General features: G+C 38.3%; 2 protein-coding genes across 2 annotated transcripts in view; one reads left to right on the forward strand and one right to left on the reverse strand.

The window, feature by feature from the left end:
- LOC127847286 (inversin-like) overlaps positions 1-16,225 on the forward strand; it is a 358,521-nt gene that overhangs the window by 311,302 nt on the left and 30,994 nt on the right. The window contains 3 exon segments of the mRNA XM_052379100.1: positions 12,280-12,400; positions 13,673-13,845; positions 15,916-16,089. Coding sequence (XP_052235060.1) covers positions 12,280-12,400; positions 13,673-13,845; positions 15,916-16,089 — 468 coding nt within the window.
- The window catches only part of LOC127847295 (uncharacterized), a 248,008-nt gene that overhangs the window by 33,270 nt on the left and 198,513 nt on the right, over positions 1-16,225 (reverse strand). The window lies entirely within an intron of this gene.

The following is a 16,225-nucleotide window of genomic DNA, read 5'->3' on the forward strand; positions in this document are numbered from 1 at the left end:
ATATTTAGTTGAATATTTTTTATTTTATTTTATCATACCTCAAATAGTTGCAGTTCTTATACATAGGTAAGCATACGACCATTTATTAATTAAACAGGAATAACATTTAAGCGTATTCTCTTTTGCTTTCTTTAATCGCAGTTAAATTTGATAATAATAATAATAATAATGATAATAATAACAACTTTATTTCATGAATAATTCACATTAAGAAATAATTTATTTTTTACAATGTGGTCTTCAGTAACAAAACACAAGTATATATTTTGAAACATGCATACGAACATACAAGGGAAAAAAGAAAATGAACTATACAGTAGTAATATTACAAGGTTAAATTTAATTTACACATGAATATTTTATGAATAAATATGTAGGGCAAGGGTGCCCGTGATCGGGTTTAAACCCCGATTTCTTAGTTTCAAAAGGCCGTGATCCCAGTTTAATTAATTGGTGTTTGTTTATATCCTGTGTTATGTCCTGTGTCTACGTGCTGATCAAAATGATATACTGCTGATGCAACTTAAGTTTTAATTTAATTATTATTGATTGATTCCATTATTGTCCCTTAACGTTTTCCTACTCTTTAAATCGTTTCCCATATGCCTGAATGGACATGAATTATTAAATGCAGAAACGCAATTATGTTCGTTGAGACCGCCTGTATTCCGACGAATTGATTTCCACAAGATTACATAAAACACGCATGTAAAACTGCCGTTAACTCGTGTTCTCATAAAGGAGCCCTAGTCCGCGCATGCCTCTAAATTGGACATCACTTGCTTTTGAACTAATCAACTTATTCCATGTTTGTGTCCATGCATTGAAACCATACATTTTTTTTATAATTTCTGGTGTTGTTAAACAAATTATATAATTATATTTGTTGTCAATGTTACTTTTTAATTATTATAATTTTATCAAGCAAATGAAATTCGTTTTTCTAACAGTTCACACAGATTGTGTCTCTAATAACTGGTGTTTATTTTGTTTTCACAGAACATTTCAGTGCCCCCACGTTAAACAATTCTGTACGTTATTATTCTACAATTATATATTTAGCAAATCTGCCTTCAACGCAGAAATGTAATGTGTTGTATCAGCATTAAATATCACCGTGTACTACAAGGTAAAATCCAAATTTGAACGCATTTCAATAACCGAGAACACCCACATTTTTAATTATTAATGATAGTTTGCATTATTATTGACAAGTTTTCACATTGAAACTAGAAGCGCTATTCAATGAATATTTTTATATATTAAAATTCGCCTTTGTAATGTGTCTTATGACGTCACTTTTTCTTAACGCGATTGTCTATTTTCAATACTTTAACATATGGAAATGCGTTTCAACGTATATTGACATCCTGTTTGAGATGGAAGATGTTTGGAAAAGCTTTACATAAACGTTTGCAATTTTTATCACAATGCTTTTCATGTCCAACCATTTTGTGATGTCGTACTGTTTGTTTTTTATTGGTAATTTAAACATCTAGCTGTAGGATCCATTATATCTTCAATAAATCTTTTTTAAACCACGCTTGCATAATGTTATACAATTGCAATTCTGTACGTATGTACGTACATCGGTCTAATATTAAAAAGCCATTCATGTGTACATAGTTATCTCTTCCACTCATGGAGAAAAGGAACGAGTCCGATTAAATAGAAATGAGTCGCGTTGTGGAAAAACGGGGTTTAATGCATGTGCGTTAAGTGCCGTCCCACATTAGCATGTGCGGTCCGCACAGGCTAATCTGGGACGACACTCTCCGCTTTTATGGAATTTGTTGTTTTAATATTATGGGACGACATTTTACGCCCATGCATTAAGGCCCTTTTTTCCACAGCTCAAATAAACGGTGATGCCACATACATAATGTTGAAGTGCTGGTATGTCGTACATATAGGCGTTTTACATTTTCTCTGTTGTGATCTAACTTCGGGAATAGTAGTTGCTAATCTATCGAAAATGCAGACATGATTTACATATTAACATTTTATCTAAACAAAGTTTAGCCAAGTATTTTTATTGACATGTTGATTTTTATACTTTTGAAGTTACCAATTCTGCGAACGTGAACTCGTGTTCAATTACCTTTCTGTTCGAGATATTATATGATTTTTTTGCATTATACTAATGACAAAACGATCATATCTCACAACGGGCCACTTCTATCGTCTTTGTCCTGAAGTCCCATTAATTATATTGCGCCGATCTTTATTAGCGATAATAAGCGTTCTATTTCATATTCAGATAATCAATCTCCAAATGGACCATCACATATAGATGTCTTTATCAGCCATGCCGTTATGTTCGCACCAGTTTCCTCTCGACCCACTTAATGTTCTAAGAGCGTTCTCTTTTCCGTAAGTTCATATGAGCGTGAAAACTGATTGCTTTTTTATGAGCGTTAACCTGCATTGAACTTTTAGAAGTGAATGGAACTTTTAGAAGTACATGCATTTGATTTGTTTTTCATTTTGATCGGGTAATTGTCATGAAATACGCTTTCAGTGGCCCATAGTCAGGTAAAATTCTTTGAACATAAGCACTGTTTGGTATCCGTTGGTAGAAATGTCGAAAGTGCTTGCTAGTATCCCATATATATATTGATGACGGCAATTAAGGCTGTGATGTACACTGGATCAGTGTACACTTATAATTAAATTGAGCAACTTGATGATACAACAAATTCTGCTCCATATGTTGATAACAAATAATTTGAATGACCTTGTCGTAAAAACCGTAAAACAAGCAAATCTTTGAGCTGGCGACATTAGTATCGCAAATACAAGATCGCCATGATAATAGCGCACTTAATCACCATATCATTGATTTGCAGTAAAGTTAAAATAATAAAACAACTAATACAATTCTCCAACTGAAAACAAAGAAGCATTGACGATATAAAATGCATTCGGCTTGTTTACAATTCTTTTCATTGGAGAGCCGCACTTTGCAAAGAACAAGAGCTTAGTAAACAGTAAAAAGAAAATATAAAGAAAATCAATAATATGATGTTTTGATACTGAAATTTCCCCACAATCGTCCAAATTTAATTTATTTGCTATCGCAATAATTAAAATGTTGTCTGTGGTGTTGCATGTTTCGGAGGGGCTAATGCGACCCGTGCAGTCAATTGGATTATAACCTTCACGCGCAAACAATGATTGATAAAAAGGGTCAATTAAATTGCTGTTTTGTCAGACTAATACTATGATAACCACAGCGACTCACGGATAATTGTTTTTATGGATCATATTGTTTATTGGTCGTGGTTTTAATAAGGAAAGAAATAGATAGTTAATCGCTTAGCTTGGATTGTTCAAGAGTATTAAAGCTGTTCTCGTTTTTAAATACGTTATTTTATTGGGAACAGATAAATAAATCTGACTTTGTTTTTACCTTTAACATTCATTAAGAGTAAATAGAAAGAGCGATTGTTTGAACGGTTACTGTCCGTTTAGAAAACAGACGATTTCCATTATCGTTTCTGGTTTTGTATTTCTAGATCTTTGAATTACCTTTTCATGATTTGCAAAGAAGTAGAAAGAATAAAATAACTACTGCAAGTTTCCGACAAAAGCACAGAACCATTGACCATGGACTTACACTGTCATGCTATTAATTTGATTGCTGTGTCGCGACAGGAACAATAGCACGGTAAATAGAAATTCTGGAAATCAATATCAAGCACTGACACTGAAATTTACCTACCCTGTTCAACATTGAATACGTTCGCTGATTGAAATATTGACAATGTCGTCTGCATTGTTTTCCGGGCGAGGCTAATGTAACAGGTACAATGGGCCGGAAATGACAGTCACGCGCAGAATATTTTTAATCAAAGAGATCAATTAAATCGCTATTTTGCCAGACTCATAATATAATAACCTCAAACAGTTCTCGGTAAATTCTTTTTGTATAAACAATTATTTATGGACCACTGATTAAATCAGGAAACAACTGTTAACTAGTTGTTTAGTCGATTAGATGGGATAGTTTGATTGCCGATCTCATAATTTTCCATTAATCCACGTGCAGCATGCTTTTTCCAGTTAGTGTAGTGGTTGGTACACGCGCTCCTCGCCTAGGCGACCAGGATCACGCCGGGTATGCGATACTTTGATAACAGAGAACAACAAAAGCCACGCGCGAGCGGCGAGTTCTTCAGGTTTTTTCGAATTGACTGGCTGCCAAAAACCAAATTCCCAAAACTCCGATTTACCCCTTAATTCATGCACAATAAAAGTTGTTCTTCGCAGATCTCAATAATCCGCCTTGTAAATACAGAACATCACTATATAACATGAACGTGTCATAAAAATTGTTAAAAAACTATCATTGAAGCAAAATTGCCAAGCATTGGCTACGACAGTTTTTATTGTTTGCATATTCATGCGAGAATAAGTTCCTTACTTGACGGTCTAGGCCGAAAAGATACGAATGTCTAGGGAGACAGTAAGATTATTTTTTTCTGAGACATTTTTTAAGACATTATATTTGGTATCTATAAACATATTTTAAACTATTGTTATTTTTATTTTGCGTTAATGTCTCCTTCAAGAAAAAAGAAAATGAAAAAAAACCCAAATATTCATGATCATTCTCGGAAATGTACGAAGCTACCGGATATGGTATTTCACTGCGCAGATCGAGCGCGAAAATCGAGCGCGAAAAGTTCTACGTGAGACAACGTACACAATATGTACATCGTTCTTTATCAAGGTAAAGGCCCAGTCTCACTATGATACCGGCGGAGCCCCGGTGCGTGATCCGGAATCTACCGGGATGCACCGGGGTTCTACCGGGATGAACCGGGGCTCCAACGAGGACGACAGGGATAAACCTGAGAAAACCGGGGCTCCACCGGGAAAGTATTAAAATGTTTAATACCTCCGGGATAAACAGGGAGTCACCCGGAAGGACCGGCAACGACCGGCGCGGCACCGGGAACAACCGGGACGGCAGCGGGAACAACCGGGACGGCACCGTAGCTCCACCGGGGCTCATATAGATCCCGGCAGTGCTAAGGCAATGCCCCGGTGGAGCCCCGGTGAATGCCGGTAGAGTCCCGGTATAGCTACGGTGCATAAGTAAACAGGCGTTCTGCCGGGACGCCACCGGCATTCACCAGGCCTCCGCCGGGGCATTACCGGCGACGACCGGGGTGAAACCGGGGCGTTGCCGTAGCTCTGCCGGGGGCTGATGCCGGTATAGCCCCGACGAGTGTCGGCGGTGTTACGGTATAAAGTGGCTCTGCCAGGACGCTTTCACCGGTGCTTAACCGGGAAACTACCGGCGACAACCGGGGCTTTGCTGGGACGTTGCCGGCTTTTACCAGGGCTCAACCGGGGCACTACTGGCGACAACCGGGACTCTGCCGGGGCTTCACCGGGATAAGCCGTAGCCAGTCAGGGTTGACCGGGACTCTGCCGGGCTGTTCACCGGCTTCAACCGGGCGGCAACGGGAAATAGTGTGACAGCGTTAAAAAAATTCTACGATTCATCCCGGTTCTCGCCGGTCGACCGGCGTTAGAAAACCGGGATGGACCGGGGCTCTACCGGCAATAGTGAGACTTGGGCTTAAGTTGATTTTGGTTTGTATACACATTACAAAGGAAGTATGAGTGTTTTCCTGATCTATTAGTAATGTAATAGAAAGCTATTTTAGGCTATTGAAAGTGATTTATTTGACGCCAACAATATCAGTTTTTTTCGACCATGTTGTTGTTGTTGTATATATCTTCACCGCCTATGTAGACGAACCTCTACCAGATCTGTAGAGTTGAACAAAAGGTTATCGTTCTCACAACCAGTATCGTGTAGTCCTCCACCCTCTATGTACACTGTAGTATATAAATCAATATTGTCTTTTCTTACAGACTCTGAGTTTCTGCACTCAACCGCTAGGGTCAATCCGTATAAATCCGGACAATGGGAGAAATTCGGACAAAACATCCTAAATGCATTTTACGTCTCACTAAATCTAGCCCCAGGCCTTCAGCGCCTACAGCGCTTTGATTTCATGTATTTTCTGTTCATTTGGTTTTCAGACTCGAAACATTGTTTGGTCGATTAATGGTATGTACTACAAATCGCGAAGAAAGAAATTCGTGAAAAAACGGTGGATTTTATACAGAAAATGATAAAATTCCATCGATAATCATCATAATGTATATGATCAGTACGTGTTTCAACAAAATAAAAATACTTGGAAATAAATCAAGAACGTGTCAACTATTCCAAATAAAAGATCAATATGTCCATTAATGTTACAACAAGTTACAGTTTAGTTTACTAACGTATTTTAGGAAATTCAAATGTTTAAAGAGTCGGATGCCAAACTTTCATGGACACTTCTTTTACCGATCATCTCAATGACGATAGCACTTGTATTCCAGATACTCGACACTTTTTACCAGCTATTACACACTCTATTTAGTAAGTCAGGAATGCGGAATTCGCTGTGGAATACTATTATAGTTAGCAGGAGATAAATAAAAATGTATGTACTGGCGTAAACTAAAAAATAATTACCAAAATAGTTTTATCCATTTGGAATATGATTATGATTTTGTATAAATGTTAAAGATAAATGTAAAAATAATTCGATATGTCTGATGAGTACAGTCTATATGACCATACATTTTCCAGTTTTCGAGCCACCCAACAGATGCATTTTCGCGTAGTAGCCAAGCTTAAACAATTTTAAATTACATTCTTTGTAGCAAAACTACACATTCTGCATATGAACTTGGATATACATGACATAATTATATATTTCAGGATGAGCGAATCGGAGTTAATAAATGTTACCTTATATGCGTTTCTTTCCACAAATGACGCATACAAGATTTCATAACATAAATTTAAAGCATTATATAGTATGCGACACGTAAATTACAACAATTGATATTTTCGTTAAAGGGGCCTTTTAACAGATTTTGCCCTGTATAGAAGTTTGTCAATTACTGATTTATATTGATAAATGTAAACATTAGCTCTTAAAAACTCCAGTAAAAATAAATTAATAAAATTAAACAAAGAAAAAAGTAACCCTCGACTAGGCTCGAACCACTGACCCCTGAAGCAAAAGTCTATCGCTTAGACCACTTATACAATGAGTGATGTTTTGTATACTTTATATAAGCAATCCTAGTAGTATCACAAAATACAACGACAACAACAGATCTCTCCAAATTATTCAATCGTTTCGAATTGCAACGCTATATAATTTTAAAGGTTTTTTAATCGTCAAAAGGTGCCATTGGTTATATTTCACATGTGTATGTAATTACGTTATGCATATATTCCCAATGTGTCGCGCTTGACAACTCAAATTGATTCGTACTTCAAAATGTTTGGTAAGAATAGCCGTACTATACATAAATGCATTTCAGGTATAAGATAAAACTCGGTTATCAGAGTGCCCAATTTGTTGAAAGTCTCTGTTATCCGAAGTGTCCTATATCGGGAATCAAAGTATCCGCCATTCTATACGTAGAGGGTGACGTCACTACGTTATTGCCAGTAAGACCGGAGTGTACACAATGAGTATCCGCAACTTCATGAATACCACCTATTAAAAAATGCACTCCATTTATATTTCATTGAATACTATCAAAATTTCAGTATTTGAAGCAAGTTGATTACTCCACATGCTGGAATAGCAAACAATTTCTCGCAATATTTCTAAGTTGTTTTATTGTGTTGAAATGTTTACTGTTCACCCTGTGTATGCTGTTTTCGACCGAACTTTCTATATTTGGAACACAAATCTACCATCTAACCGTGATTTTTCTTCTGCCCAATATAAAGGGATACACCATTTATCAACTCGACCATGTTTCTTGTCCCAAAAACTAATCTTTAGGACATAACTTTTGAAAAAACTGAGGAACTTATCTCTCGCGCGTGGCTTGTGTTGTTCTATGTTATCGAAGTGCCATCTATTTTCGAAGTATCCGCATTACAGCGTGAGGATGCAATTCTCGTTCCCGAAAGCATGTGAGTTCTGTTGGTGGTAACCATACCGGACAGGTGGGGGTTCGTCCGGGTTCTCCGGCTCCCCCTCCACGACAAAACAATACCAGCCAAAATTGAAAATCTTACCATCGCAGCTACAATTCAAAATTAGTCCCATATCTTTCGTGAGTCTTCTATGTTAATTAGGTAGAACTACGGGGAAACATTCCGTATTCACACATAAGCCACCTCAGGCGCGGAATAACCATACAACTTCGAAATACTCACGCAGATTCATCAGTGTCAGTTTCCCGACCGAATAGCTCCGCCGAATGTTCCAGTGGAAGAAGAAAACTACAGCTTGTGTGGAGCTTAAGTTGGCCTCGTTCTGGAAAAACGGCGGGGCTTAATGCATGTACGTAAAGTGTCATCCCAGGTTAGTCCGCACTGAAAACACTGGGCATAATCCATGTACGTAAAGTGTCATCACAGGTAAGTCCGCACTGGAAACACTGGGCATAATCCATGTACGTAAAGTGTCATCCCAGGTTAGTCCGCACTGGAAACACTGGACATAATCCATGTACGTAAAGTGTCATCCCAGGTTAGTCCGCACTGGAAACACTGGACATAATCCATGTACGTAAAGTGTCATCCCAGGTTAGTCCGCACTGGAAACACTGGGCATAATCCATGTACGTAAAGTGTCATCCCAGGTTAGTCCGCACTGGAAACACTGGGCATAATCCATGTACGGAAAGTGTCATCCCAGGTTAGTCCGCACTGGAAACACTGGGCATAATCCATGTACGTAAAGTGTCATCCCAGGTTAGTCCGCACTGGAAACACTGGGCATAATCCATGTACGGAAAGTGTCATCCCAGGTTAGTCCGCACTGGAAACACTGGGCATAATCCATGAACGGAAAGTGTCATCCCAGGTTAGTCCGCACTGGAAACACTGGGCATAATCCATGAACGTAAAGTGTCATCCCAGGTTAGTCCGCACTGGAAACACTGGGCATAATCCATGAACGTAAAATGTCATCCCAGGTTAGTCCGCACAAGATAATCAGCGAAGACACTAACCGCCTAAACTGGATTTTTCTACCGAAGAGACTTCTTTAAACGAAGCATTCAATAAAAGCAAAAAAGTGTCATTCCTGATTAGCCTTGGAAGTCGATCCGTAATAGTTGTATGTTTGAATGGGGATATTGTTTTAATTGTGTGTTTATGCACTTCACGTGCATACATTTGTTGGGATTACATTCGGGGCCAGTGGGATCAAGGTAGATGACATTAAAAAGTGTTTCCACTTAATAAAATGAGTTTGGATGGAGTTGTTGTGATATATTTGTGTTTGTATTTTTTTTTCAACTGACAACTAATTTGCAATTGTATTTGGGGCCAGTTTAATTAATGTCACTATAACTAAAAAATATATGTACACATGTAAATGTTTCCGCTCGATAGCTTTAGTCTTGATGGGCGTAATTGGCTGTAATCGTCTGCCTGAGTTCCCTATATGCAGGCCTTTAACAATGTTCATTCACGTAAATTAATTGGTAACAGTTATAAAATGTAATGTATTGGCATTTTAACATTTCTTGTTATACACATAATAAGACGACGTCATCGACGTGAGGTCAACGTGTGTACCGCAATTCCCCTGCGGTGGCCTTTTTGTTTCTGTTGCGGTTGTGCGACCAACGCAAGATAGTCGCACGTTGACATTTTGCGTTTTCGGCGCTCAAAGCCCGAGTAAAGAAATGTGCAATGGACGATGTGTGCCTCGCTACGGTGTCCTTACCAAGAGTGTTTGACGCGCGACAGACGCGACCACTTTTAATGTTGAAAATGCGTGTCATAGCTGAGATATAGCCCTAAAAGTTATATCATAAAAAAAACAAAGAAGGGCAATAACTCTTATTTAAGAGAGTGTTGGGTTATGTTTCGTGTGCATGGCATTTCTCATCATTGATATTAATACACCCATGAACATTCATGTTGATACCAAATATAGTTTCTGAGATAGAGCCCTGGAAAGTTTGTGATATATGGACAGACGGACGGACTGACGGACGGACCATGCCAAATGTATATCCCTCTGCCTTTGCGTGGGATAAAATGAATATTTTTTCTATTTCTTTTTCTTTCCGCTATTATTTTATATTCCGTGCGAATTCTGGTCATTGTCCAATAGCATTCCTCAAAAGCAATCTCGGGTATTTCAATCGACCAATCAAAGAGTACCTCTTACAGCGGCCTTGGTTACCTCTTCAATATGGCGGATTGAAAAGTTGCCAAAACAATGTCGAGATAAGAATTGATAGAAAACAATGTTAAATCCTTTGTTTCATTCAAAACAATAGTGCTTATATTTGTGGCTTATAATTCACTATTATTTACTTCGTCTAAAGAAAGCCAGAAGTGGTTTCCTCGACGTATCCATCTAGATTCAACTCGTATTCTGTATAAAGAAAATGGTGAGTGTGTTTTTTTGTTAAAGTTAAATATGCACCAAATTGATTTAGATTTTTAAGAACCTGACACTCCGCAGAGAGAGGCCCATCTTTTAGTTAAAATTGTACTTGTCTTTCGAATTGATTCACTGTTTATGATATTGTATAACAACAAGTCAGCAAATCCTGCATTTTGGTACTTTAATGAGACTTGGTGCATTCAAAGCAGTGATAATATAAATTCATACATGCCAGAAGTCCGGATCTTGACAGGACAGTCCTGCTTTTTGGGTGTTTGTCCCAGCGTCCCGATGTGACTGAATTTGTCCAGACATTCGTAAAAAAACTACGTACAATCGTACATTCTATAAGTGCACAAGAAAAATTACAATTTGCTATACAATCTCCATCTGGCTTAAAATTAATCCCTTTATTTCCCACTGTTAACAAACCATGTCTACTAGTCGATTGCACTAGTGTTGTTTTTGACACCTTATCAGTAAATTATTGATATTATCGGGTATTCACACCATGGTGTTTTTATGTAAGGGGTCGCTTATTGCTAGCGATAGATGCATCATAGTGAATTAAAAGCAGGCTGCTTTTGTATTTAATTGCTCAGATCAAGTCAAAAGGTACTATTACACAGTATTCTGTATATTATACCACTTGAGGCTAAAATACAAGTCAAAACACCAATTTTGTATGTAAAACAAATTGCTTGCTGACCGATACACATTGGTGTTTCACATAAATTTACTTTCGTTTTCTACTGATTTTCAGAAAATAGTATGTACATATTGCATCAATCAAAATTTATACTTAATTGATGATTGGTTGAATAAAAACAGTGCTCGTTGCGCGCACATCGCATTACACAAATGTCGATTTACATTTGCCTCTGTCCCGAATGGATGTTAAATATGGGCATGCTCCAGATTTCACGTTATGGAGTCATCCGCATAGTGCACATGTGTGTTTACTTCCGGAAAATAGAGAACGTTTTTGTTCACAATTTTTTTAACACATTATTCTTCTTTATTGGGCAGAGAGTATGAGATTGTGTAAGACATATACTGATTTCTGACTACAGTAAAGGTGGCATGATTGATTGTTTTAGGTGTCCTGCTTTTTGGTCAAATGTCCCGACTTTTTTAATGGAATATCCCAATTTGGACCTTAAAAAATTCTGGCATTCTGGTATGATGCATTGCCAAATTTATTTGTCAACATTGTGAAGTTATGTTAGACAGCCAGACTGAAAATCAGACAATCTCATGGACTGTAAAACGACAATATTCTCAAATTAGTGCTTGGCATCAGTCATTTTTAAGAGTCTGGATTTATGATAAATGAATGTAACCTGAAATAGCACTGTCACGGTTTTGAATGTCAATGTTCTTTCTTCTTTTAGAGCAGTACCAGAGACTCCCCAGGTGTTAGTTCACCAGCTATGGAATCGACAGTGTCTGATGATACACCGGTAATAAACTAATAAACATTTCATTTTGTTGACTTGATATTTAAAATTCTTTATTACTTGGATTATTCAATTATTCAGCTTAACTCACTGTACCTTTTGTATCTTGGAAAAATGCATTTTTGTGTCTGGAGCTATATCTTGGAAGTGCTTTGGCGGATTTCATTGAAACTTGGTATGAGTATTATATATGGATAAGAGGATGATGCACAGCAAATGGAATTGTACACCATTGGATAATAAAGGAGTTATGGCCCTTTGTATCTTGAAATAATGCTTTTTTGAGTGTCAAATATAACACTTTTGTGTCCAGAAGCATATTGGAGGGGGATATCATTTCAACGAATTTGCTTGTTGTTTAGGTTGCCAGCCCAAGGGAGGGGCCTTTCGACCAGTCCCAGTCACAGAAGCTTGAGGGCGTCACACAGATACATGCGGCTGCTGTGAACGGGGACAAGGCCTGGCTTGCAAGAGTCATAACGGGTAAGTTATTAAAATGTTTGTTTGAAAGCCGTTACCATTAGACCATGAGGATGGTCAAAAATAAGACAATCTGGCCTTGTTTCGGGAAATACTGGGATAATTGCATGTGCTTAAAGTGTTGTCCCATTTTAACTTTTGCAGTCTGCTCAGGCTTGTCAGAGACAACACTTAACTGGATTTTCAAATAGAAGTGATTAACCTTAAGAGGAAGATTGTAACACAAATGGACAGTTTTTTTCACTAATTGCAAACTGCACAGGCCAATCTTTAACAACACTTTACGCACATGCATTGAGCTTTGTTAATGTTTTCTCATTACAAGGCTTAATAGTATGCTGCAGGTTGACTTTTTATGTACCGTGCTTAAGAGCAGGAGTAGGAAGTACAGGTTTTCAGCAATCCATACATGCCAGTCAAAGTTTACTAGCGCTTATTGTAAGGTATGATACTATGTGAATACAAACACTTTATGTAATGAAGTTTTGGTTGTGTATAATTTAAGCGCTTTTTCGATACAAAGTGATGTACTTTACCAAGTATTAGGCTCAATCATGTAATGCACAACCACTATTGTAATGCCAAAATGGAGGAAATAAGTTTTCTAATAAAGAAAACTGGTACCGGGTAAATCAGACTTCAAATTGACAACCATTTGATTATTGCGAAATCAATTGATCATGTCACTGAAAAATTGATCAGTATTGCTGAAGGGATAACTGTTATAATAATCAAAATATTAAAACTTCGTGTAATACACGGTAAAGTACAATATGTCTGTTAGAGTCACTACTTGAAGAAAAACTCAAATATTGTACAGGCATGCATAGGCTATTTATAATGCATAAAGTTTATGAAGCTTTTCTTTTCACCCACCATCATAAGTGCCTCGAAATTAACATCTATGGTATAAATATAGCTTTATTTCAGTATTGTAGGGATAAAGCTGTCGCAAGTAAAGACATAGTATAATCTCATCAAATTTACCAAAAAAGTAGCATCAGTTTCGTTCCAAAAGCACATAATCAGCAAGTGGCCAAATACATGAGCACTGAAACTGAACATTTCAGCAAAAAGGCATGTTCAATAATATTTAGATGTGTTTTTGCAATTAAATACCTAGCAATTATAAGACCATTTATTTTCAATGCTGAAGATTGCGCAATGCCATATTTCTATATGTCAGTTTGTTCGTGGTTACTTTATTTTATATACTTCTACTTTTCTGAATTGGGCAAAAACATTTTGCTGATTTCTGGTGTGTGTTTCATTTAGCCAACATTGGAACTGGCCTACTGGACGCCGGGGACCAGTTCGACCGCACACCCCTGATGTTTTGTGTGCTGGCTGACCGACTGGAGTGTGCCGAACTACTGCTGAAGGCTGGGGCGCAGACCAACATGAAGGACAAAGGGGGAAGGACCGCCCTTCACTGGGCAGCACACAAGGTTTGACCCTGAACTCTATTTGCCGTTTACCTATATTTGCCCCTGACCTGTATTTGCCCCTGAGCTTTATTTGCCACGGAGCTATATTTGACTATGAGCTATGTTTGACCTTGAGCTATAATTGACCCTGAGCCATATTTTAGCCATATTAGAAAATGAGCTATATTTGACCCTGAGCCATATTTTACCCTGAGCCATATTTGATTTTGAGCTATACTGCTGAGGGCTGGGGGCAGACTAAAATAAAGAATAAGGGGGTAAGGACAGCTCTGTTCTAGGCAGCACACAGAGTGGCTCACTGTTATCAAAAATGACTTTTGGGGACAGGTTAATTTGTTTTTAATCTCAGTTCAGAAACAACAAAAAAGGATTGCGTGTTGTGGTTTTCTTATATGTTTGTGTTAAATTCATCCCATGAATTTATAAAAAAATTATGTCCCACAAATAATTATGATTTGAAAGTATTTGACCCCTGAGCAATATTTTACCCTGATCCATATTTGGCCTTGAGCTTTATTTGAACCTGTGCAATATTTGACCCTGAGCCATATTTAACTCTGAGCTATATTTTACCCCGAGCAATATTTGACCATGAGCCATATTTGATCTTGAGCTTTTCTTTTCACCCTGAGCCATATTTGACCATGAGCCATTTTTGATTCTTAACCATCTTCTGATTCTGAGACACAAGTCACCAAAGTGTATGGCTTTGTTGCTACAACAGCTGTCATATTTGACCTTGAGCCATATTTGACCCTGGATATATTTGACCCTGAGCTATATTTGACCCCGAGCCGTATTTGACTGAGCCATATTTGACAACTAGAAATGGCGCGGCAGAGGCCGACGCGTATCCCCACGCCGAATGTTTGACCTAGGTGTGCCCCAGGGTTGGTAATGGGGCCATGCATAGCTGAGATTGACCGTATTGTCATAAGAGAAGTTCATCATCAATTAGAAGTGAATTGGTGTAGAAATGAAGAAGTTATAGTAAAAGGCAATTTTGGGTGGGTGTGACATATGTGGGCAGGGCGCCCCAGGGTTGGTAATTGTGCCATGCATAGTTGAGATTGACCGTATTGTCATAAGAGAGGTTCAGTATCAATTTGAAGTGAATCGGTGTAGAAATGAAGAAATTATAGTAAAAGGCAATTTTGGGTGGGTGTGGTCTATGTGGGCGGGGTGCCCCAGGGTTGGTAATGGGGCCATGCATAGTTGAGATTGACTGTATTGTCATAAGAGAAGTTCAATATCAATTTGAAGTGAATCGGTGTAGAAATGAAGAAATTATAGTAAAGGCAATTTTGGGTGGGTGTGGTCTATGTGGGCGGGGCCCCAGGGTTGGTTATGGGGCCATGCATAGTTGAGATTGACCCTAATGTCATAAGAGAAGTTCAGTATCAATTTGAAGTGAATCCGTGTAGAAATGAAAAAATTATAGTAAATGGAATTTTTTGGTGGGTGTGGCCTATGTGGGCGGGCGCCCCAGGGTTGGGATTGGGGCCATGCATAGTTGAGATTGACCCTAATGTCATAACAAAAGTTCAGTATCAATTTGAAGTGAATCCGTGTAGAAATGAAAAAATTATAGTAAATGGAAATTTTTGGTGGGTGTGGCCTATGTGGGCGGGGCGCCCCAGGGTTGGGAATGGGGCCATGCATGGTTGAGATTGACCGTATTGTCATAGGTGAGGTCCAGTATCAATTTGAAGTGAATCGGTGTAGAAATAAAGAAGTAAATGTAAAATAACCTAAAAAAATGAGTGATAATTTCTGACGCGGCCCCACCCCAACCCCTATAACTTTTGACCCAGGGGTCAGATCAAAATTCCAAATAGTGCAGGGTCGCACATATGCTCATAGCTACCATGTGTGTAAATTTCAAGGTTCTAGTGCTTTTAGTGTAGGAGGAGATAGTGGCCAGGACGGACGGACAGACGGACGGACGGACGGACGGACGGCGGAGATCACCACAATATCCCCACCTTTTTTTCAAAAAGCGTGGGGATAATGAGTCATATTAGTTTTAACAGGGTAATGGTTGTTTAATAAAGCTGCTTTTTGTTACAGGGTAATGTTCGCCTGATTAAGCTGCTGCTATCCAAGGGTGCTGACTGCCATATGAAGGATAACGAAGGCCAGACCGCTGTACACCTGTGTACGAGACACAAGTCACCCAAGTGCATGACTTTGTTGCTACGGCAGCTGTCGCCGGGGGAGATTGATGATCAGGATAGAAACAAGGTACGGCTTTAGATTGTCTTAGTTAACAATAATGTAAAATTTTAGTTAAAATTTTACAAGGAAACATGATTTTCTTGTCCTTTGTTGGTTGACAGGTAGTTAAGGGTAATTTGTTTTCCATGATAACTTTGTTTTT

This window comes from Dreissena polymorpha, chromosome 10 (assembly GCF_020536995.1).
Source record: "Dreissena polymorpha isolate Duluth1 chromosome 10, UMN_Dpol_1.0, whole genome shotgun sequence".
In the NCBI taxonomy this organism is placed as follows: Eukaryota; Metazoa; Mollusca; class Bivalvia; order Myida; family Dreissenidae; genus Dreissena; species Dreissena polymorpha.